The 23,373-nt window shown below is 43.9% G+C and overlaps 2 protein-coding genes across 2 annotated transcripts in view; one reads left to right on the top strand and one right to left on the bottom strand.

Moving 5' to 3' along the window:
• The first annotated feature begins 2,679 nt into the window (after window positions 1-2,679).
• On the top strand, window positions 2,680-17,689 carry LOC130071836 (kelch-like protein 28). The gene is made up of 6 exons (XM_056236731.1): window positions 2,680-2,824; window positions 6,785-7,045; window positions 8,710-9,347; window positions 10,461-10,904; window positions 15,292-15,500; window positions 17,165-17,689. The coding sequence occupies exons 1-6, from the start codon at window positions 2,819-2,821 to the stop codon at window positions 17,326-17,328; spliced, it is 1,722 nt and encodes a 573-aa protein (XP_056092706.1). The 5' UTR covers window positions 2,680-2,818; the 3' UTR covers window positions 17,329-17,689.
• Window positions 17,690-23,284: 5,595 nt separating this feature from the next.
• cunh14orf28 (chromosome unknown C14orf28 homolog) overlaps window positions 23,285-23,373 on the bottom strand; it is a 5,151-nt gene continuing 5,062 nt past the window's right edge. The window contains exon 5 of the mRNA XM_056236737.1: window positions 23,285-23,373. This exon is cut by the window's right edge and continues 133 nt beyond it. Coding sequence (XP_056092712.1) covers window positions 23,323-23,373 — 51 coding nt within the window. The 3' untranslated portion in view covers window positions 23,285-23,322.

The following is a 23,373-nucleotide window of genomic DNA, read 5'->3' as shown; positions in this document are numbered from 1 at the left end:
AGTAAGAGCAGTATATAAGTGTACAGTAAGAGCAGTATATGAGAGTACAGTAAGAGCCGTATATGAGTGTACAGTAAGAGCAGTAAATGAGCGTACAGTAAGAGCCGTATATGAGTGTACAGTAAGAGCAGTATATGAGTGTACAGTAAGAGCAGTATATGAGCGTACAGTAAGAGCAGTATATGAGTGTACAGTAAGAGCAGTATATGAGTGTACAGTAAGAGCAGTAAATGAGCGTACAGTAAGAGCCGTATATGAGCGTACAGTAAGAGCAGTATATGAGCGTACAGTAAGAGCAGTATATGAGTGTACAGTAAGAGCAGTATATGAGTGTACAGTAAGAGCAGTATATGAGTGTACAGTAAGAGCCGTATATGAGTGTACAGTAAGAGCAGTATATGAGTGTACAGTAAGAGCAGTATATGAGTGTACAGTAAGAGCAGTATATGAGAGTACAGTAGGAGCAGTATATGAGTGTACAGTAAGAGCAGTATATGAGTGTACAGTAAGAGCAGTATATGAGTGTACAGTAAGAGCAGTATATGAGAGTACAGTAAGAGCAGTATATGAGTGTACAGTAAGAGCAGTATATGAGTGTACAGTAAGAGCAGTATATGAGTGTACAGTAAGAGCAGTATATGAGTGTACAGTAAGAGCAGTATATGAGTGTACAGTAAGAGCAGTATATGAGTGTACAGTAAGAGCAGTATATGAGTGTACAGTAAGAGCAGTATATGAGTGTACAGTAAGAGCAGTATATGAGCGTACAGTAAGAGCAGTATATGAGCGTACAGTAAGAGCAGTATATGAGCGTATATGAGCGTACAGTAAGAGCAGTATATGAGCGTACAGTATGAGCGTACAGTAAGAGCAGTATATGAGCGTACAGTAAGAGCAGTATATGAGCGTACAGTAAGAGCAGTATATGAGTGTACAGTAAGAGCAGTATATGAGTGCACAGTAAGAGCAGTATATGAGTGCACAGTAAGAGCAGTATATGAGTGTACAGTAAGAGCAGTATATGAGTGTACAGTAAGAGCAGTATATGAGCGTACAGTAAGAGCAGTATATGAGCGTACAGTAAGAGCAGTATATGAGCGTACAGTAAGAGCAGTATATGAGCGTACAGTAAGAGCCGTATATGAGCGTACAGTAAGAGCAGTATATGAGTGTACAGTAAGAGCAGTATATGAGAGTACAGTAAGAGCAGTATATGAGTGTACAGTAAGAGCAGTATATGAGTGTACAGTAAGAGCAGTATATGAGTGTACAGTAAGAGCAGTATATGAGTGTACAGTAAGAGCAGTATATGAGTGTACAGTAAGAGCAGTATATGAGTGTACAGTAAGAGCAGTATATGAGTGTACAGTAAGAGCAGTATATGAGCGTACAGTAAGAGCAGTATATGAGCGTACAGTAAGAGCAGTATATGAGCGTATATGAGCGTACAGTAAGAGCAGTATATGAGCGTACAGTATGAGCGTACAGTAAGAGCAGTATATGAGCGTACAGTAAGAGCAGTATATGAGCGTACAGTAAGAGCAGTATATGAGTGTACAGTAAGAGCAGTATATGAGTGCACAGTAAGAGCAGTATATGAGTGCACAGTAAGAGCAGTATATGAGTGTACAGTAAGAGCAGTATATGAGTGTACAGTAAGAGCAGTATATGAGCGTACAGTAAGAGCAGTATATGAGCGTACAGTAAGAGCAGTATATGAGCGTACAGTAAGAGCAGTATATGAGCGTACAGTAAGAGCCGTATATGAGCGTACAGTAAGAGCAGTATATGAGTGTACAGTAAGAGCAGTATATGAGTGTACAGTAAGAGCAGTATATGAGAGTACAGTAAGAGCAGTATATGAGTGTACAGTAAGAGCAGTATATGAGTGTACAGTAAGAGCAGTATATGAGTGTACAGTAAGAGCAGTATATGAGTGTACAGTAAGAGCAGTATATGAGTGTACAGTAAGAGCAGTATATGAGTGTACAGTAAGAGCAGTATATGAGTGTACAGTAAGAGCAGTATATGAGTGTACAGTAAGAGCAGTATATGAGTGTACAGTAAGAGCAGTATATGAGTGTACAGTAAGAGCCGTATATGAGCGTACAGTAAGAGCAGTATATGAGCGTACAGTAAGAGCAGTATATGAGCGTACAGTAAGAGCAGTATATGAGTGTACAGTAAGAGCAGTATATGAGTGCACAGTAAGAGCAGTATATGAGTGTACAGTAAGAGCAGTATATGAGTGTACAGTAAGAGCAGTATATGAGTGTACAGTAAGAGCAGTATATGAGTGTACAGTAAGAGCAGTATATGAGTGTACAGTAAGAGCAGTATATGAGTGTACAGTAAGAGCAGTATATGAGTGTACAGTAAGAGCAGTATATGAGAGTACAGTAAGAGCCGTATATGAGTGTATGTGAGTGCAATGGGGTTATTGGGTGTGTCAATGATTCCCTCTCTGTCTCTCATTCAGGTCTATTTTTAGCTACATCAGTGTCGCATCAGAGAGCAGCTCCAGGGCAACACACACACACACACACACACACGCACGCACGCGCGCGCGCACACACACACACACACACACACACAAACAAAATTTAGTGCACCTGATATTCTCAGATGTGTCATTTAAAGAGACGATTTTTTTTTAAACAAGCTCTCTTTTAAACGAGCAGGCGATATTTGGAGGATGGTCGCGGTTTTATTTTGCTCTGCTCCTTGATTTCCCGGAAGTGACGCATGCGCTGATTTGTGTTTGTTTTCCTGACAGTCGCGGCCGTGTTGCGCTTCAAACTGCCAGAAATCAGCAGACATGCAGGTAAACACTGATTAAACGCTTTATTACTGCACTTTACAGCATTAAATAAACCAGAGGACGGTGTTAACGAGCGTTAAACGCCGCTGTGCTGAGCTTTTTATGCAGATGCTAATGTTAGCATAGAATGAGCAGCTTTATTTATTCATATCAGCTGATTCATGTCAGGTAAAGATGATTTTCATATGTGAAGATGACTGTAATGACTCTGGTGTTTTCACTGAATACACCTGATATGATTCTTGCTGTTCGGAAATCTGAATGGCTGTGTGTCGAAGCTAATGCCTGCCTAGAAAGAGCGCATGTTTGTCTTCATAGGGAAGCATAAGATAAAAATCATGCTTTGGCAACTCATAACTATGATATAAAATGTCAACGTTATAACAGAAAGTCAATATTATGACATACAAAGGCGAAATTATGAGTCATGAGATACAGTCATAGCTATGACGTAAAATGTAAATATTATGACAGAATCAAAATGATGACATTCATAGTTAAGACATATTGGGATAAAATAAACTAAATTATGATGTTAAAAGTTAAATTATGACATAAAAAGTCAATAATATGATAAAAATCGAAATAATGAAAATAGTCAACAAAAAAAAACATTATGAGATAAAATGTCAAAATTGTGTGTGTGTGTTAGAGAGAGAGAGAGAGAGAGAGAGAGAGAGAGCGTGTGTGTGTGTGTTTGTCTAATGTGTGTGTGAAAGAGAGTGACTGTGTGTGTGAGAGAGAGAGAGAGTGTGTGTGTGTGTGTGTGTGTGATCACGTACAGCAGTGTGAGTCTCAGTGTTCTGCTGTATTCAGGTGTCGAGGCTCCCCTGAAATGCAGTGTGTGTTTCATGTGTATCAGAGTTTGAGCAGCAAATACACACACACCTCGACATCATCGATCATTGAGCTGATGTGTGATGATGTCATCGTTTCACTGGCACTGCTGCTGGTCATGTGATCGTGTTCACACACGTGATTGGCAGAGCATTAATGAGCAGAAAAGTATTCTCATTTGTTAAGATTTTGTTAATGCATTAGTTAACATAACCTATCAATATATTTTTGCTGCATTTCTTAACCTTTGATGATATCAGTTGATAAAAATTCACATTATTTGACAGTGTTGTTAGTTCACTAATGTGAACAGATTAGATTAGTGCAGCCGAGAAACAAGAGTTTTTATGAGAGTAACATCTGGATCTGATGGGTTTCATCACTAAATCCAGAGTTTGCCGAAAACCATTGGAAGCGCTTCAACCATATTCAGCACGAATAAAATGTGTAATGTCAGATGTCTCTCTAGTGGCCAGAACGTGTAACAACAACCATAAGGCTGAGTAATGTCGTAAATATTAAAGGGGTCATATAATGCCATTTTTGTACAAGCTAATATGATTCTTTAGGGTCTAAATTAAAAGTTTGTAATATACTTTAATTAAAAATTCTCATTAGTATTGTAAGAAAACACTTATTTTACCTGGTCAAAAACAGCTCTGTTTTCAGCACGCCGTTTCAGTGCATGTGCCTTTAAATGATCATGAGCTTCGCTGACTCCGCCTCTCTGTGCTGTGCATACACCGTTTGTAACACAATAACACAATAACCATAACGCGTTGTTCAGTATAAACGTGGAATTATGAATTATATTGAGAACGTCATACATAGAAAACATGCCGTAATGTACCCTGAGTGTAAACCTTAGACACATTCATTGTGAAGCGTGCAGCTAGCGATTTGCAAAGATTAATATATTAATATAAAGTTTAATAAAACGTTTCACTCACTTCCGTTCTTCTGGAGGTTCAGCAGGAACACGAATGTCTGGTACCGATCCTTTTTAGCAAAGCTTCTTAGCAAATCCAGCTTTATACTGACCCTCGTTTATAAAGCAGTCTGGTGAGAAATGATCCGCGCAAACATGAGAGCATTGACGTTGCTCGTGGGGAATATTCCCTTCGAAAACAAACTCAGCCACTGCGTCTTCAGCGGTTCGGATTCAGGAACATTAAAATGACTGTGTTCGTTATTACACCCAAGAACAGAACAGCACAATCGCTTAGAGCCATTCTGCTCATAGACAGTGCTCCAGCACATCAACACTGACCGCGCCGGTCCGGTCCGCGCCGCGCAGACTATGATTGACAGCTACCTCATGTGCGAGGGCGGGTCTGTGTTGAAACGCTCCCGTCAATCAACACTCGTGGGAGGGGCTTCCGTTTTATTGACGTCACAAAAACGAACGGCTGGATTTGAGGCAGGGGAAAACATATAAGGAGATTAAAACAAAACCACTGGATGGATTTTTATCATTATATGATGTTTGTGTACAGACACTGCCAACACACATTTCAGTACGATCAACTTGTAAAAGTGCATGTACCATTATATGACCCCTTTAATAATAGGATGAATTTGAGCATTTAATATTAGAACATTATTCGAATATTAAATAAAATAAGGAATGGAATTCGAATAGTATTATAGAGGAAGATTGACAGCCCTAGTAGATTTAAAGGAGGAGTTCACTTCAGAATTAAAATGTCCTGATTATTTACTCTCCTCCACATCATTCCAAAACACTCCAGGGTTTCTCCATATAGTGACTTCAATGGTCCAACGGGTCGAAGGTCCAGATGTGAGTTTCAGTGCAGCTTCAAAGTCTCGACACGATCCAGCCGAGGAATAAGAGTCTGATCTAGACAAACCAGCCGACATTTATAACAAAATACACATTTATATACTTTATAACCACTAATGCTGGTCTTGCTCTAGCTGTGATGCGACACACATTACGTGATCAGGGTGAAAGGTCAAGCGTGTTTATAAATGTAGGGCGAAAAACTCTCATCTCATTTTCTTCTCCAACTTAAAAATCATCCGACGTCGTTGTTTTACCTGTTTATTTTATTTATTTATTTATTTGTAAATGGCGTTTGATTTTGTAAACACTAGGTCGGTACTTCCGCCTTTCATCGTGATTGCGTAATGTGTGTCGCATCCACTGATCTTTTTATTATTTTTTATTTTTTATTATTGAAGAAATGTTTTACAGCAGTGCAAATATACATTTCTTAGAAATATAGAACATTTCCAAAAAAGCATCTATTATACATAGTCAAATTTTCACAATCAAAGGATACAGAACGAAGAAAAAAAACAAGAAAAAAAAAACATAAATAAATAAAAATAAATTTTAAATAAAAAAACGGCAGAGATATAGCTCATGGAACATGAAGGATCTCATCATATTTTTTCAGAAAAGACGTACATTTTCTATTATCGATTGTTCTTAATGATTTGATTAAATAAATAAAATTGAAAAAATAAAAAGTTCAGTGGATGCGACACACATTACGCAATCACGATGAAACCGTGACCTTTCACCCTGATCGCGTAATGTGTGTCGCATCACAGCTCGAGCAAGACCAGCATTAGTGGTTAAAAGTATATAAATGTGTATTGTGTTATAAATGTCGGCTGGTTTGTCTAGATCAGACTCTTATTCCTCGGCTGGATCGTGTCGAGACTTTGAAGCTGCACTGAAACTCACATCTGGACCTTCGACCCGTTGGACCCCATTGGAGTCACTATATGGAGAAACCCTGGAGTGTGTTCCTCAAAAACCTTCATTTCTTTTCCACTGAAGAAAGAAACACATGATCATCTTGGATGAGGACGAGTAAATCATCAGGAGATTTTAATTCCGAAGTGAACTAGTCAATACACAGTGTTATCATTTTAACAGTATAGAGTTTCACAGCAGCTTTACAGTGATAACAGGAGATTACAGTAACAGAGAGTGTTTAGGCTTTACAGCAGCTCTAGAATAAAGTTATTGTCCAGATAAAGTTAGTTTTGATTGATTCACTTCCGTCGTAAAGATCATTAGTGATTAGCTTAGCGGCCGCTAACTCGACACCGCGCTCGAAACCGTGTGTAATGTTGTCTTGTGTTTGTCAGATGGAGCAGTCGGCGAAGTCGTACATGTTTGCGAGTCTGACGCGGCCTCACTCCGAGCAGCTCCTGCAGGGTCTGCAACTCCTGCGACAGGACCATGAGCTCTGCGACATCGTGCTGCGGGTCGGAGACGCCAAGATCCACGCGCACAAGGTGGTGCTAGCCAGCATCAGCCCGTACTTCAAGGCCATGTTCACGGGAAACCTGTCCGAGAAGGAGACGTCAGAGGTGGAGTTCCAGTGCGTCGATGAAGCCGCGCTCAAGGTGAACACAGCGGGTCAAAGCGGCGGTTGATTATGATGTCACTTTTCTAACTGTAGTGAGTGTGTAATGTCGCTGTTTGAGCATAAACAACATCTGCAAAGTTACGACGCTCAAAGTTCAAAGCAAAGGGAGATGTTATCTTTTACAGAAATAGCTTTTTAAGGACTACAACAAACGGCTGGTATGGACTACACGAGCTTCCTCCCGGGTTAGTGACATCACAAACCGTAAAATTAGCATAAACCCCGCCCCCGGGAATGAGATTTATAGATGACAGAATATGCTAATCAATGACTAGAAGAGTTAACTCAACATCAGCAACATAAATTCATCAACTAACCATTCAGAAATGTCCTGTTGCTTCTACATGCTGTCACTTCTAGAGTCTCTCCATCTTTGTCTGACTCCGGTTTGAACATAAAAGGCTGTTCACACACAGGAGCTCTTGTAGCTCCACCCCCTGTGGCGGAGCAGCAGCTCATTTGCATTTAAAGAGACACACACAAAAACAATGCGTTTTCGCTCACCCTCAAAAAGTGACAATTTAAACATGCTGTATAAAAAAAGCTTCACACACACACACTCTGGGGACATCAGAGATTTATTTGACATCTTGTGAAAAGAGCATTATACCACCCCTTTAAATAACACATGATTTCCCATGAATCTTCTTGATGAAGCATTTTAGTTAACCCTTATGGACATTTTTATTTGATTTATCATGTTGCCTGTGTTAATGCCAACTGCATACATTTTGGTACAGGTGTGTATTTTTATTGGAATTTTAATATTTCACCCCCATTTCCTTTAATAAATCTATTTTACACTAGTAACACAAAATAGTTCCTCTCAGGACCTTAAAGACAAAAATGTCCCCATTAAAACATCAATTTTTAATCCCAGGGCCGTTTAACTATAAAATGATGCAATCTTTGTTAACAGGCTTTCATTGTGTTAGCAAGGCTTCACAATTAAAACTTTTACAATGTTTTACCAGATGCCGCCACTTTCTCAGGTTTGGCCTGTAAAGAAAAAACTCGCTTTATTCCTGTTTTATGCTTCTGCATATTATAGAGCCAATTGGATAAATTATGCAGTTGTAATTGTATGGATGTTTGTGTGTGTGTAATAAAAACAAAAAAAGTGTGCGTTTGTGTGCTTGTAATATTTGAGAGAGAAAAACTCTGCAAAGCCCAAATCTGCGCCCAAACTAACTCTCACTAAAAGCTCATTTTTTGAGATGTCAACCTCAAATTTGGAACGCGACTTGTTCAGATTTATGGCTTTGATTTTCTAGCAGTTTTAGAGGTCAACGTTTCTTTTTTTACTCCCAGACAGATTTTTTTATTGATTATAAACACAAATAAGAGTGTATAAACAAACAGTGACAAAAAGCATAGATAAACACAGTGTGGAGGACAACATGTTTCATATAATATATATTTTACATAAAATATTGTTCATCATAACTCATTTTCATAAACTTTTTTTTGGTTTCACTATTTCAACTTTTTTTTTACTTAAACAATAATCTCCCAAGGGTCTTCTTTAAAATGAGACCAAACCTAAGTGCTCCCAAGCTTCACATTTTAATGACGCACACTCTGGACCTTTGTGTAACTTGTTGTAATTGATGCACAAGAATGTTTCCGTCTCTCCATCAGGCCATAGTGGAGTACGCCTACACAGGGACGGTGTTCATCTCACAGGAGACGGTGGAGTCTCTCCTGCCCGCCGCTAACCTCCTGCAGGTCAAGCTGGTTCTGAAGGAGTGCTGCAGTTTCCTGGAGAGCCAGCTCGACGCCGGCAACTGCATCGGCATCTCCCGCTTCGCCGAGACCTACGGCTGCCACGACCTGTGCCTGGCGGCCAGCAAGTTCATCTGCCAGAACTTCGAGGAGGTGTGCCAGACGGAGGAGTTCTTCGAGCTGACGCGGGCCGAGCTCGACGAGATCGTGTCCAACGACTGCCTGAACGTGGTGACGGAGGAGACGGTGTTCTTCGCGCTGGAGTCCTGGATCAAGTACGACCTGACGGAGCGGCAGCAGTATCTGGCGCAGCTCCTGCACTGCGTTCGGCTGCCGCTGCTGAGCGTCAAGTTCCTCACGCGGCTCTACGAGGCTAATCACCTGATCCGCGACGACCACACCTGCAAACACCTGCTCAACGAGGCGCTCAAGTACCACTTCATGCCCGAACACCGGCTCTCGTACCAGACGGTGCTGTCCACGCGGCCGCGCTGCGCTCCCAAGGTCCTGCTGGCGGTCGGGGGCAAGGCCGGGTTATTCGCAACGCTGGAAAGGTGATGTTTGACATGTTTAATTAAGCGCTCTGGTGCGTTCAAGTCCTCTTTGGGGTTTCATATTAACGAGTTCTAGTCAAGTCACCTTTATTTATACAGCGCTTTTTACAGCACAGAGTGTTTCAGAGCAGCTTTACAGAGATAACAGGACAATAATGCAACACAGTTTGTTTCAAGAAGAAAATAGCGTCACAGTCCAGCTTAAAGGATTAGTTCACTTTAAAAAAAACTTTTGCTGATAATTTACTCACCCCCATGTCATCCAAGATGTCCATGTCTTTTCTTTCTTCAGTCGAAAAGAAATTAATGTTTTTGATGAAAACATTCCAGGATTTTTCTCCATATAATGCACTTTACTGGGCACCAGTTCAAGGTCCAAATGACAGTTTCAGTGCAGCTTCAAAGGGCTTTAAACGACACCAGACGATGAATAAGGTTCTTATCTAGAGAAACGATTGGTCATTTCAAAAATAAATAAAAAAGTTTAAATTTTATAGGCACAAATGCTCGCCTTGCGAACTCTCCTGTTCAAACTCGTTCATTTTGATGAACGAGTCAATGACTCGAAAAAAGATTCGTTCATTTTGATGAACGAGTTCGAACAGGAGATTCACAAACGCGAATCACAGAACATAGCAAGGCGAGCATTTGTGCCTATAAAATTTAAACTTTTTTATTTATTTTTGAAATGACCAATCGTTTCTCTAGATAAGACCCTTATTCATCGTCTGGTGTCGTTTAAAGCCCTTTGAAGCTGCACTGAAACTGTCATTTGGACCTTGAACCGTTTGCTGCCCAGTAAAGTGCATTATATGGAGAAAAATCCTGGAATGTTTTCATCAAAAACATTAATTTCTTTTCGACTGAAGAAAGAAAGACATGGACATCTTGGATGACATGGGGGTGAGTAAATTATCAGCAAAAGTTTTTTAAAAAGTGAACTACTCCTTTAAGTAAGTTCAGTGATGGTTCGTTTTTGTTGTAAAAACGTCATTAATTTAGTTAATTTATATATATCATCATCCAGTTCAGTTCTCATATAATGGTATCAGTGCAGGCATATCAATAATATTGCTGAATATTAAATTAAATGTGTGTGTGTGTGTGTGTCAGTATGGAGATGTACTTCCCGCAGACGGACTCGTGGATCGGCCTGGCTCCGCTCACCGTGCCCCGCTACGAGTTCGGCGTGGCGGTTCTGGAGCAGAAGGTGTACGTGGTGGGCGGCATCGCGACACACATGCGTCAGGGCATCAGCTACCGGCGGCACGAGAGCAGCGTGGAGCGCTGGGACCCCGACAGCAACACCTGGGCCTCGGTGGAGCGCATGGCGGAGTGCAGGAGCACGCTAGGTGTGGTGGTGCTAGCGGGCGAGCTGTACGCGCTCGGCGGCTACGACGGACAGTACTACCTGCAGTCGGTGGAGAAATACGTGCCCAAGGTGAAGGAGTGGCAGCCCGTGGCGCCCATGACCAACTCGCGAAGCTGCTTCGCCACCGCCGTGCTGGACGGGATGGTGTACGCGATCGGCGGCTACGGCCCGGCGCACATGAACAGGTACGGCAGCGATGCATTCTGGGAATTAGTCGTTCCTTTTAAAGGTGCAGTGTGTAATATTTAGGAGGATCTGTTGACAGAAATGCAATATCATAAACATAACTATGTGTTCAGTGGCGTATAAAGACCTTACATAATGAAGCGTTGTGTGTTTATTAGCTTAGAATGAGCGTTTCTCTCTACACACACCGCGGGTCCGCTTACATCCATGTTTCTACGATGGCCCTGAGCGGACAAACGCGTTTCGTCACTGTGTTGTTCTTCGTGATAAGAAGCTGCTAAAGTCAGCGAGTAAAACACTGATGAACAAGTCACAATAATATTCGCATTAACATCGTTTTACTGAATAATCAAGTAAACATAATTTCTTAATTTATCTTAGTAAAGAATCCTCAGTGTTAACTGGCTCCTCTCTGCTGTCTCAGACGATGACATCACTTCCTGTCGGCCACCGTAACTTCTGCTGGGTGCAATTCACAAATTCAACTTTTGTATTTTTTATCAAATAAATGCAGCCTTGGTGAGCAGAAGAGAAACATTAAAAAAATTATTAATACATTTTTTAAACTTTTGACTGCAAGTGTAATTTCAGTAAATATTTCAAATGTCTGTTCAGTTTAAGTTGAAGTGCTAAAATTATTAAAACTAAAATAAAAAAAAACCGACAAAAAAAACAACACGATTACTAAACCCATAAGAAATATTAATATTAGGGCTGTGCAACGATTAACCGCGATTAATCGCATCCAAAATTAAAGTTTGTGTTTACATAATATATGTGTGTGTTCTGTGTATAATTATTTTGTATATATAAACACACACACATGCATGTATATATTTAAGAAAAATGTGTTATTTATATCTAAAATATTTATATTAACCCAATTATATATAAATATATATATGCAAATATTTCTCAAATAGATGCATGTGTGTGTGTTTATAATTTTGGATGTGATTAATCGTTGCACATGCCTAATTTCAATATAAAAATTCTAAATATTAATAAATACTAATGATACTAAAATATCGTATAGTAATAGAAACACTGTTACATTCCAGGCCTTGTTTCTTATATTACTACCGGATGACTTTGATAGTTGTGTGTCTAAATGAGAAGTGTTCCACTTGAGCAGATGAGATTGTTCGAACACATTTGTAGTGAATGTTAAAGCAGGAGTTACAGTTGCTGGAGGCTCATGGGAAGGTTCTGCTGTTGTCGTTGTGTCTCCATGAACGCCGTCGCTCTCGTGAGAAGCGTTTCGCTGGAATCGTCTCTAAACACACGCGTGTTCAGGCTGGAAACAACAACACACACTCAAAGACTCATGGGACACTGTCATGGTTTCCTCTGTTTCATGCTGCCAAACTTTATTTGTCTGGTCATTAAAGGGATACTTCGGGATTTAGCATTTAGCTTTGTATTAGTAGAAAACCTGTAGTATTTTTGAATAACCGTGCTTTCCACCCTCATATCCCCCTGAGACGAGAGATTTATGTATTTTTTGTCTGGAAAAAATCCTCCGATGACGCAAAAATCGTCATTTTGCGTCATCGGAGGATTTTTTGTCCAGAGGCTAAAGACTATAGCCAGTAGTAGGGGCTGTCCCGCATGTGTTCAACCCGCCCATAGAGGGTGGAATCTCACTCACAGAATGTACACATCAGTGAGTACAAGCTAAGCTAGCAGGCTCTTGTTCTGTGGAGAAAGCGGAGTAGTAGGGGTTACCATCCTCTTTTTCCCCGGACATGTCCGGCCGTCGATGTCCGGGATTCAGCTTTTGCTTTCTGCAGTCGCCATCCATTGTTTACATGCACACCTTTTGTTTCAATCTAACTGAATTCATTCCATTGGTGAATCTGAATGTAGTGTTTACATGAACGCTAAACAAGTGATCGGTTGATGTGCGTTTTAACATTGCTAAGAAAATTCCCGCTCCTCCGTGAGAGATACGAGACCGGTGCGTCTCACAGGTGTCGCTCATCGGTAATCACGCCACCGGCCTCGCGCCGTTCTCCCGCGGCCCTCACTCGTCCTGCTCGCCACAGTAAACATGACTCGTGTCGTTCTCCCGCGGCCCTCACTCGTCCTGCTCGCCACAGTAAACATGACTCGTGTCGTTCTCCCGCGGCCCTCACTCGTCCTGCTCGCCACAGTAAACATGACTCGTGTCGTTCTCCCGCGGCCCTCACTCGTCCTGCTCGTCACAGTAAACATGACTCGTGTCGTTCTCCCGCGGCCCTCACTCGTCCTGCTCGCCACAGTAAACATGACTCGTGTCGTTCTCCCGCGGCCCTCACTCGTCCTGCTCGCCACAGTAAACATGACTCGTGTCGTTCTCCCGCGGCCCTCACTCGTCCTGCTCGCCACAGTAAACATGACTCGTGTCGTTCTCCCGCGGCCCTCACTCGTCCTGCTCGCCACAGTAAACATGACTCGTGTCGTTCTCCCGCGGCCCTCACTCGTCCTGCTCGCCACAGTAAACATGACTCGTGTCGTTCTCCCGCGGCCCTCACTCGTCCTGCTCGCCAGAGTAAACACGACTCGTGTCGTTCTCCCGCGGCCCTCACTCGTCCTGCTCGCCACAGTAAACATGACTCGTGTCGTTCTCCCGCGGCCCTCACTCGTCCTGCTCGCCACAGTAAACATGACTCGTGTCGTTCTCCCGCGGCCCTCACTCGTCCTGCTCGCCACAGTAAACATGACTCGTGTCGTTCTCCCGCGGCCCTCACTCGTCCTGCTCGCCACAGTAAACATGACTCGTGTCGTTCTCCCGCGGCCCTCACTCGTCCTGCTCGCCACAGTAAACATGACTCGTGTCGTTCTCCCGCGGCCCTCACTCGTCCTGCTCGCCACAGTAAACATGACTCGTGTCGTTCTCCCGCGGCCCTCACTCGTCCTGCTCGCCACAGTAAACATGACTCGTGTCGTTCTCCCGCGGCCCTCACTCGTCCTGCTCGCCACAGTAAACATGACTCGTGTCGTTCTCCCGCGGCCCTCACTCGTCCTGCTCGCCACAGTAAACATGACTCGTGTCGTTCTCCCGCGGCCCTCACTCGTCCTGCTCGCCACAGTAAACATGACTCGTGCCGTTCTCCCGCGGCCCTCACTCGTCCTGCTCGCCACAGTAAACATGACTCGTGTCGTTCCCCCGCGGCCCTCACTCGTCCTGCTCGCCACAGTAAACATGACTCGCGCCGTTCACCCGCGGCCCTCACTCGTCCTGCTCGCCACAGTAAACATGACTCGTGTCGTTCTCCCGCGGCCCTCACTCGTCCTGCTCGCCACAGTAAACATGACTCGTGTCGTTCTCCCGCGGCCCTCACTCGTCCTGCTCGCCACAGTAAACATGACTCGTGTCGTTCTCCCGCGGCCCTTACTCGTCCTGCTCGCCACAGTAAACATGACTCGTGTCGTTCTCCCGCGGCCCTCACTCGTCCTGCTCGCCACAGTAAACATGACTCGTGTCGTTCTCCCGCGGCCCTCACTCGTCCTGCTCGCCACAGTAAACATGACTCGTGTCGTTCTCCCGCGGCCCTCACTCGTCCTGCTCGCCACAGTAAACATAATGAATGGCGACTGTAGAACGCAAAAGCCGAATCCCGGACATTTTGGGCGATCTCGAAACACATTTTCGGGCAGACTCATCACGGAGACTCACTAGTAGCCTAGACTTGTTGCTTAACTACTGCGCTCTGTTAGCGGTGGGCGTGGCCTCCTAGGGCAGCGAAGCAAGTGCATTCTGGGAGTTGTTGTCTTTCATCCACATAAGCCAAAAATACATTTTCTGTCTTTTCTCGGTCTAGAAAGCTCAAAATTCAAAAATAATTTTACATTTCTTCTACATAAATGACCCATTTTAAATACACATTCATCTTTCCAGAGGTGAAGTATCCCTTTAATGTCGGGCGGTATTACATTCAATTCATGATATTTTAAATCCCCCTCTAGTCAATCATTTTATCCCTTAAAACTCATCTTTGATCACCAATGACACAATTTCCTTCACGCCTTTAAACATCTTGAATGTAACTCGACACCCTCGCCTCATTTAGTATGCGTGGTTCTATGAATATGCAAATGAGCCCCGCCTCCACTCACTCCCTCAGCTTAGAGATCCACTGGTTGACGATCACACGTTGATCTGATTGGTTACAAGGTCGTTTGTGACGTCAGAAACACCAGCGATTTCAAACCGTGTTTTTGAGACTGTCTTTGGTTCACTGCAGTTTTAAGGAGGAAATACTCAGCAATGCTGTCGACTTATGAACTTACACACGGTGTGTCTTAAAGCGTATTAAACACCACATAGACACATAAACAACATTAAACGCTGGATTTACACCACAGGGGGACTTTAAAGACTGTGACTGATGTTTGTTTCAGTGTGGAGAGATACGACCCGAGCAAAGACTCATGGGATATGGTGGCGCCCATGGCTGATAAGCGCATTAACTTCGGGGTCGGTGTGATGCTGGGCTTCATCTTCGTGGTCGGCGGGCACAACGGTGTGTCTCATCTATCCAGCATTGAGCGGTTCGACCCGCATCAGAACCAGTGGACGGCGTGTCGGCCCATGAGCGAGCCGCGCACAGGTGAGACCTCCACACGGCCGTCTGTGTTCATCAGTGTAATGGCACTAGGGGTGGGAATCGAAAATCGATCCCAATTCTGGAATTGGATACTTGTTATAAAATTTAAATTTTTGTGAAACTTTGTGAACATTTCAATGTGATTTTAAACCATTCAAGCGCGAGAGACTGGTGTATCAGTGTACTGGACCCGTGCGGCTCTTAAAGTGACAGCGCTAATATTCCTGCCGTCTCTATAATAACACTAATCACACAGCTGGAGACTGAGAACACACACTCGCTCTATATTCAACTATTTCACTATATTTGTAATGTATATTTTATTGATAAACTGCAGTGTTATTTTACATTTGATTACAGTTTCTGAACCTGAAAATCTTAAAACACTGTTTTATTTCAATCGTATCTTTGTTCAGTTGTTTCTGTGTTGCGATTGCTAATTTTTTATGTGTTCTTGTTTAATGACTGAGTGTTTATTGTCTTTAATAATGTTTGAAGTGTATATTAGTTCGGCTAGTCAGTCCCTCCAGAAAATTTCATATTTATGCGGGAGTCGCATTTTTTCAAATACTCCGCAATTTCGCCGCATAAATTGCTGATTTCCGCGCAAAATATGCGGGGCTTGCATGATTTCATAATCCCCGCATTTTCGTCGCAAAAAAGTCACATGACGTATATCTTAGCAGAAAGTCGGGAAATGTTGCGTTTGCGTCACACGAGAGCTGCCGTTTCCCCTGTTGCCATGGGAACGTTATGAAGTGACGTAATTACGCGACGTGGACATCATCGAAAAGCTGTAAAACAGGAGCACACTGTATTTTTAAATATTTAATTTATTCATTTTTACTGAAGTTGTAGCATATTCCTCTAGTAAAGCTACAGAACTTGTTTGATCATCAATGTTTTGTAAGTGTGATGTGTTTATTAAGGTCTTGTAACGCGATGTGTCGGGAAGAATAATAGGTATAGCTCACAGCTGGAGTTATAGCAGAGGCCAGACAGACTCACGGACACAACTCGCACTTTATTCCCAAATCGAACTCGTATAACTGTCTGTCACGTGTTCTACCGTCCACATCGTTACTTAATAAACAAAATAAGATAAAAGAAGTAGCATCAAACAGAAATGACCCGCACACATGGGGTGTTCGAGGCGCATGGCACACACAGTTCAACAGGGAGCGCGCGGCTCTTAAAGGGGCCACACCTTATTTCCACTCGTTACAGTCAGAAATAAAACGAGATGAGAAATTCAATATTCCAGCTCTTTCTGTGATGTATATGCTTGCTTATCATAGGAAGTAATAAGAAAGGACTCTTTACATTAAGGTGGTAGCCTAGTGAGAACAGGGTGTTGGGGGAATCACTTTTTTTTCTCTTTTTCATCAAACCGCAGTTTTTGCAAGTTCCCGCAATTTCATCGCAAAAAATTGCGTAAATATCCCGCATATTCCATCGCATTTTTAAAGAAAACGGGCCGCGTAATCAAGGATTTTTCCCCGCAACAATCCCAAAAAACTCCGCGTTTTTCTGGAAGGACTGGCTAGTTGTTCTTCTATGGTGTTTTTAAACCACAGGCAAACGCTCCTGTGTTCTTCAGCTGATGATGTTGGACAGATATGTAAAGCAGATGATTGATCTCAGTGTGTGTGTGTGTGTTTCTGCAGGCGTGGGCTCCGCTGTGGTCGATAACTACCTGTACGTGGTTGGCGGTCACTCGGGCTCGTCGTACCTGAACGCGGTGCAGCGCTACGACCCGCTCACGGACAGCTGGCGCGACTCCAGCGGGATGATGTACTGTCGCTGTAACTTCGGCCTCAGTGCCCTTTGACCCCGGGCGCTCGGGTGACGCTCTGCCAGAGACCGCGAGGGGAAGGAGTGTGTGTTTCTCGCTCGCCGGCGAGGTTAGCGCCGCGCGGCACAGGGACGGTTAGCGCCGCGGCTCCCGACTGACACGCGGATGAACAAGAGGCCGACAGCCTTCACTGACCGCTGAGATCCTTCCCCTGAACATTACAGGCTTCTCATGAGGGACGCACGTGTGTGTGTGTGTGTGTGTGTGTGTGTGTGTGTGAGTGTGAGTGTGAGGAGGGGAGTCAGCGCTGTGCTCTGGAGGAGTAGCACGACACTCGTGATAAGGGCTGCCTTCTGTCACTCGTGTGTGTGAGAGAGAGTGTGTGTGAATGTGTGTGGGAGAGAGAGAGAGTGTGAGTGAGTGAGTGAGTGAGTGAGTGAGTGAGTGAGTGAGTGAGTCAGTGAGTGAGTCAGTGAGTGAGTCAGTGAGTGAGTCAGTGAGTGAGTCAGTGAGTGAGTGAGTCAGTGAGTGAGTCAGTGAGTGAGTCAGTGAGTGAGTCAGTGAGTGAGTCAGTGAGTGAGTCAGTGAGTGAGTCAGTGAGTGAGTCAGTGAGTGAGTCAGTGAGTGAGTCAGTGAGTGAGTCAGTGAGTGAGTCAGTGAATCAGTCAGTCAGTGAGTGAGTGAGTCAGTGAGTGAGTGAGTCAGTGAGTGTGTGTGTGAGTCAGTCAGTCAGTGAGTGTGTGTGTGAGTCAGTGAGTGAGTCAGTCAGTGAGTGAGTGAGTGAGTGAGTGAGTGAGTGAGTCAGTGAGTGAGTCAGTGAGTGAGTCAGTGAGTGAGTCAGTGAGTGAGTCAGTCAGTGAGTGTGTGTGTGAGTCAGTGAGTGAGTCAGTCAGTGAGTGAGTGTGTGAGTAAGTGTGTGAGTGAGTCAGTGAGTGAGTCAGTGAGTGAGTCAGTGAGTGAGTCAGTGAGTGAGTCAGTGAGTGAGTCAGTGAGTGAGTCAGTGAGTGAGTGAGTCAGTGAGTGAGTCAGTGAGTGAGTCAGTGAGTGAGTGTGTGAGTGAGTCAATAAGTCAGTCAGTGAGTGAGTCAGTCAGTGAGTGAGTGAGTGAGTGAGTCAGTGTGTGAGTGAGTCAGTGAGTGAGTGAGTGTGTGAGTAAGTGTGTGAGTGAGTCAGTGAGTGAGTCAGTGAGTGAGTCAGTGAGTGAGTCAGTGAGTGAGTCAGTGAGTGAGTCAGTGAGTGAGTCAGTGAGTGAGTCAGTGAGTGAGTCAGTGAGTGAGTCAGTGAGTGAGTGTGTGAGTGAGTCAGTGAGTGAGTCAGTGAGTGAGTCAGTGAGTGAGTGTGTGAGTGAGTGAGTGAGTGAGTGAGTGAGTCAGTGAGTGAGTCAGTGAGTGAGTCAGTGAGTGAGTCAGTGAGTGAGTCAGTGAGTGAGTCAGTGAGTGAGTCAGTGAGTGAGTCAGTGAGTGAGTCAGTGAGTGAGTGTGTGAGTGAGTCAATAAGTCAGTCAGTGAGTGAGTGAGTCAGTCAGTGAGTGAGTGAGTCAGTGAATCAGTGAGTGAGTGAGTGAGTGAGTGATTGAATCAGTGAGTGAGTCCATAAGTCAGTGAGTGAGTGAGTCAGTGAGTGAGTGAGTGAGTCCATAAGTCAGTGAGTGAGTGAGTGTGTGTGTGTGTGTGTGTGTGTGTGTGTGAACACTCTCTCACACTGTTCGGTGCTAATTTCCTCTTCAGGATTCAGTTGTTTTAGTTCTTTCATCGTGTGAAACTTGATTTCCTGTTTCAGTGACGTTTGTCTCTGATGAAGCTTCATGCAATAACATCCTTCATCTTCACCCTCAGTGTGACGTGAGCGACGGGTGTGTGTGTAGCGTCTCACTGAAACACAAACTCCAGTCACACGCAGTGCCAAAACATTCCCATGTTCAGAGGAAGCGTCTCGAGGCCTGAATCGCTTCAGAGAGTCTGAATCTCGGCCCTCGAGGTCATCGCTCACACACTGAGACACTGATGATGGAGTTGTGCTCTAACCAAACCATTTTCTACTGTGTAAATATGATGTTTGAGTTCCTTTGAGGCAATAAGACTTTTTCTTCAACTAGTTTTTTATTTTTCTCATCTAATTGCCAAGGTGTTTTGGGGAATCCTGTGACCTGAACGGCTTGTGTCGCTCATCGTTCTGGATTTACACACATTTAAAGGGAAAGTTCACCCAGAATCCTTCACTCACTCTCATGTCGTTCCAAACTTGTGAGAAAGAAAGATATTTTGAGGAATGTTGTTTATCGAGCCGTTTTGGTTCCCATTGACTTCCACTGTATGATGGAAGTCAATGGTAAGTAAAACTCAACACAAGTTTGGAAGGACCACTGTTTACTGTTCACTTTGTTTTGGATTGATCTGACCGGTGGAAAACATCAGTTCAGTCGCTCTTATGTCGTTTCAAACTTGTGTTGCTTTCCTTCTTCTATGTTACACAAGAGAAGATATTTTGAAGAATGTTGTTTTGGTTCCCATTGACTTCCACTGTATTTTTGTCCATATAATGGAAGTCAGTGGGAAGTACAACTCTTAGAAAGCAACACAAGCTTGCAAGGACATGAGTTATCATTGTTCACTTTGCTTTGGATTGATCTGAGCGGTGGAAACATCCGTTCAGGCGGTTTAGTGTGTCAGAGAATGAAGGCTCAAAGGGAAACATCTGTGTTTGATTAGCAATAAGAAATATTTCCGTTCATCGCCGTCATCTATTGTGTCTCTTCATGTCCGTTTGCAATATATTTGCTGATTTTCTCTCCTAAACTAACAGAAATGCGCTGAAACGTGATTGACATCTGTCCGTCATCCGGCGTCGTTCCCTATGGATTCACACATGTGGACCTGCAGAAGGAACGGGTTTGGTGTGTGTTGGTGTGTGTCTCACCAAAGTGCTCTTGAGGGAATCAATCTAGAATGACTTTCTCTGACTGTCTTAAACTTTGTTTTGTTGTTTTTCCTGATGATGATGATGATGAAGATGATGCCACTTTTTCTGTTTCTCATGAGTCTGTCTGGCTTGTGTTTTTATAAACCTGTGGATTGTTACTGGAACTAAACCGATAACCTTAGCTACAAACGCAGTATTCATTTTTCACATTTATCAAGCGTTGAGAGAGAGAGAGAATAGCAAACTAATGCCAGTTTATTTATGTGTGTCGCAGCTCAACCAGTCAAGAAATAAAGGCCTGGAAATGTTTCTGCGTTTCTGCTTTCATATCATGTCCTTTTCCAAAGTCTTGATGATGTTTCAGGCTCTACTAGAACAGGTTTTCCTGCTTGAATGTTGATTATTCTCCTCATATTCTCCATTGTTGCGGCTCCTCTCTTCCCAGTCTGTCAGTAACGCTCTGTTTACTTCCTGTCTCTATGAAGCCCCTCCTCCTGAAAAGCACACTGTGCTCTGATTGGTCGGCTGGAGCAGTGTGTTGTGATTGGTCGAGCGCTTCGAGTGTGTTTGGGAAATGTCCCGCCCCTTTCCATAACCGCCAGTTTAACACACTACTGACTAACTCACCCAGGCCCCGCCCCTTTATTCTGCGTATGAATTATTATAATGAGGAATATTGTGACGTGTTCGTTCCCGGGAGAAACTCAAGATATAATGGAGGCGTTTCAGGAGTTCAGAAACACACTGGAGCTTTCTCATGATCACACACACTTATGTAATAATATAACATGAGTAATGTCTCGTCAGGATGTTTTCATCAACACATGATTAGAAACAAATAGATTTATTTGCAACTAAAGCAGATACAATATCTGAATAGTTTTTAATACTGATTATAAAAGTATTAAACTGCATACTCACTCATACGTAAACTAAAGATTAGTGTTTCCTAACTCTACTCATGACAACTGAAAGAAATAAAGTAAAGATTAAGAACTGAATGATCTTGATTAAAAAAAAACATTTTCTTCAGGAAATCAGAAGCGAATCATCAGCAGCAGATCAGTGTGTGTGATCAGTGTGTGTGATCAGTGTGTGTGATCAGTGTGTGTGAGATCAGTGTGTGTGAGATCAGTGTGTGTGAGATCAGTGTGTGTGAGATCAGTGTGTGTGAGATCAGTGTGTGTGAGATCAGTGTGTGTGTGATCAGTGTGTGTGAGATCAGTGTGTGTGTGTTCAGTGTGAGATCAGTGTGTGTGAGATCAGTGTGTGTGAGATCAGTGTGTGTGAGATCAGTGTGTGTGAGATCAGTGTGTGTGAGATCAGTGTGTGTGTGATCAGTGTGTGTGAGATCAGTGTGTGTGTGTTCAGTGTGAGATCAGTGTGTGTGAGATCAGTGTGTGTGTCTTCAGTGTGAGATCAGTGTGTGTGTGATCAGTGTGTGTGAGATCAGTGTGTGTGTGATCAGTGTGTGTGAGATCAGTGTGTGTGAGATCAGTGTGTGTGTGATCAGTGTGTGTGAGATCAGTGTGTGTGAGATCAGTGTGTGTGTGATCAGTGTGTGTGAGATCAGTGTGTGTGAGATCAGTGTGTGTGTGTTCAGTGTGAGATCAGTGTGTGTGTCTTCAGTGTGAGATCAGTGTGTGTGAGATCAGTGTGTGTGTCTTCAGTGTGAGATCAGTGTGTGTGAGATCAGTGTGTGTGTCTTCAGTGTGAGATCAGTGTGTGTTCAGTGTGTGAGTTCATGTCCGTAAGAAGAGAATAGTTCTCCAGTCTGTATGAATGAGACGTGAAACACTGATCCTCTGATCGAACTGCATTCAGACTTGAGTTGCATAGATGAGGTTTGGCGTCCGGCTGTTCACACACTGATCCACGGTTCCTCTGAACTATTATAGTCCATGTAACAGATTCTTGGATTCCAAGCACCACAAACACCAGAGAATCACTTAAAAATGACAAAAACCACTCAAATACAGGAGGTGTGTGTGTGTGTGTGTGTTCATCTGTCTCAGGTGTGTGTGTGTTCATCGGTCTGTGGTCCTGATGTAGACGAGTGAGGACAGGAGCAGGAGGTGTGTGTGTGTGTGTGTGTGTGTGTGTGTGTGTGTGTGTTCATCGGTCTGTGCTCCTGATGTAGACGAGTGAGGACAGGAGCAGGAGGTGTGTGTGTGTGTGTGTGTGTGTGTGTGTGTGTTCATCGGTCTGTGCTCCTGATGTAGACGAGTGAGGACAGGAGCAGGAGGTGTGTGTGTGTGTGTGTGTGTGTGTGTGTGTGTGTGTGTTCATCGGTCTGTGCTCCTGATGTAGACGAGTGAGGACAGGAGCAGGAGGTGTGTGTGTGTGTGTGTGTGTGTGTGTGTTCATCGGTCTGTGCTCCTGATGTAGACGAGTGAGGACAGGAGCAGGAGGTGTGTGTGTGTGTGTGTGTGTGTTCATCGGTCTGTGCTCCTGATGTAGACGAGTGAGGACAGGAGCAGGAGGTGTGTGTGTGTGTGTGTGTGTGTGTGTGTGTGTGTTCATCGGTCTGTGCTCCTGATGTAGACGAGTGAGGACAGGAGCAGGAGGTGTGTGTGTGTGTGTGTGTGTGTGTTCATCGGTCTGTGGTCCTGATGTAGACGAGTGAGGACAGGAGCAGGAGGTGTGTGTGTGTGTGTGTGTTCATCGGTCTGTGGTCCTGATGTAGACGAGTGAGGACAGGAGCAGGAGGTGTGTGTGTGTGTGTGTGTGTTCATCGGTCTATGCTCCTGATGTAGACGAGTGAGGACAGGAGCAGGAGGTGTGTGTGTGTGTGTGTTCATCGGTCTGTGCTCCTGATGTAGACGAGTGAGGACAGGAGCAGGAGGTGTGTGTGTGTGTGTGTGTGTGTGTGTTCATCGGTCTGTGCTCCTGATGTAGACGAGTGAGGACAGGAGCAGGAGGTGTGTGTGTGTGTGTGTGTGTGTGTGTGTGTGTGTGTGTTCATCGGTCTGTGCTCCTGATGTAGACGAGTGAGGACAGGAGCAGGAGGTGTGTGTGTGTGTGTGTGTGTGTGTGTTCATCGGTCTGTGCTCCTGATGTAGACGAGTGAGGACAGGAGCAGGAGGTGTGTGTGTGTGTGTGTGTGTGTGTTCATCGGTCTGTGCTCCTGATGTAGACGAGTGAGGACAGGAGCAGGAAGGC

Source organism: Rhinichthys klamathensis, unplaced genomic scaffold, assembly GCF_029890125.1.
Source record: "Rhinichthys klamathensis goyatoka isolate OS25496 unplaced genomic scaffold, OSU_Roscu_1.1 h1tg000462l_1, whole genome shotgun sequence".
In the NCBI taxonomy this organism is placed as follows: Eukaryota; Metazoa; Chordata; class Actinopteri; order Cypriniformes; family Leuciscidae; genus Rhinichthys; species Rhinichthys klamathensis.
Note: the sequence above shows the minus strand (reverse complement) of the source record. Positions and strands in the feature narration are given on the sequence as shown.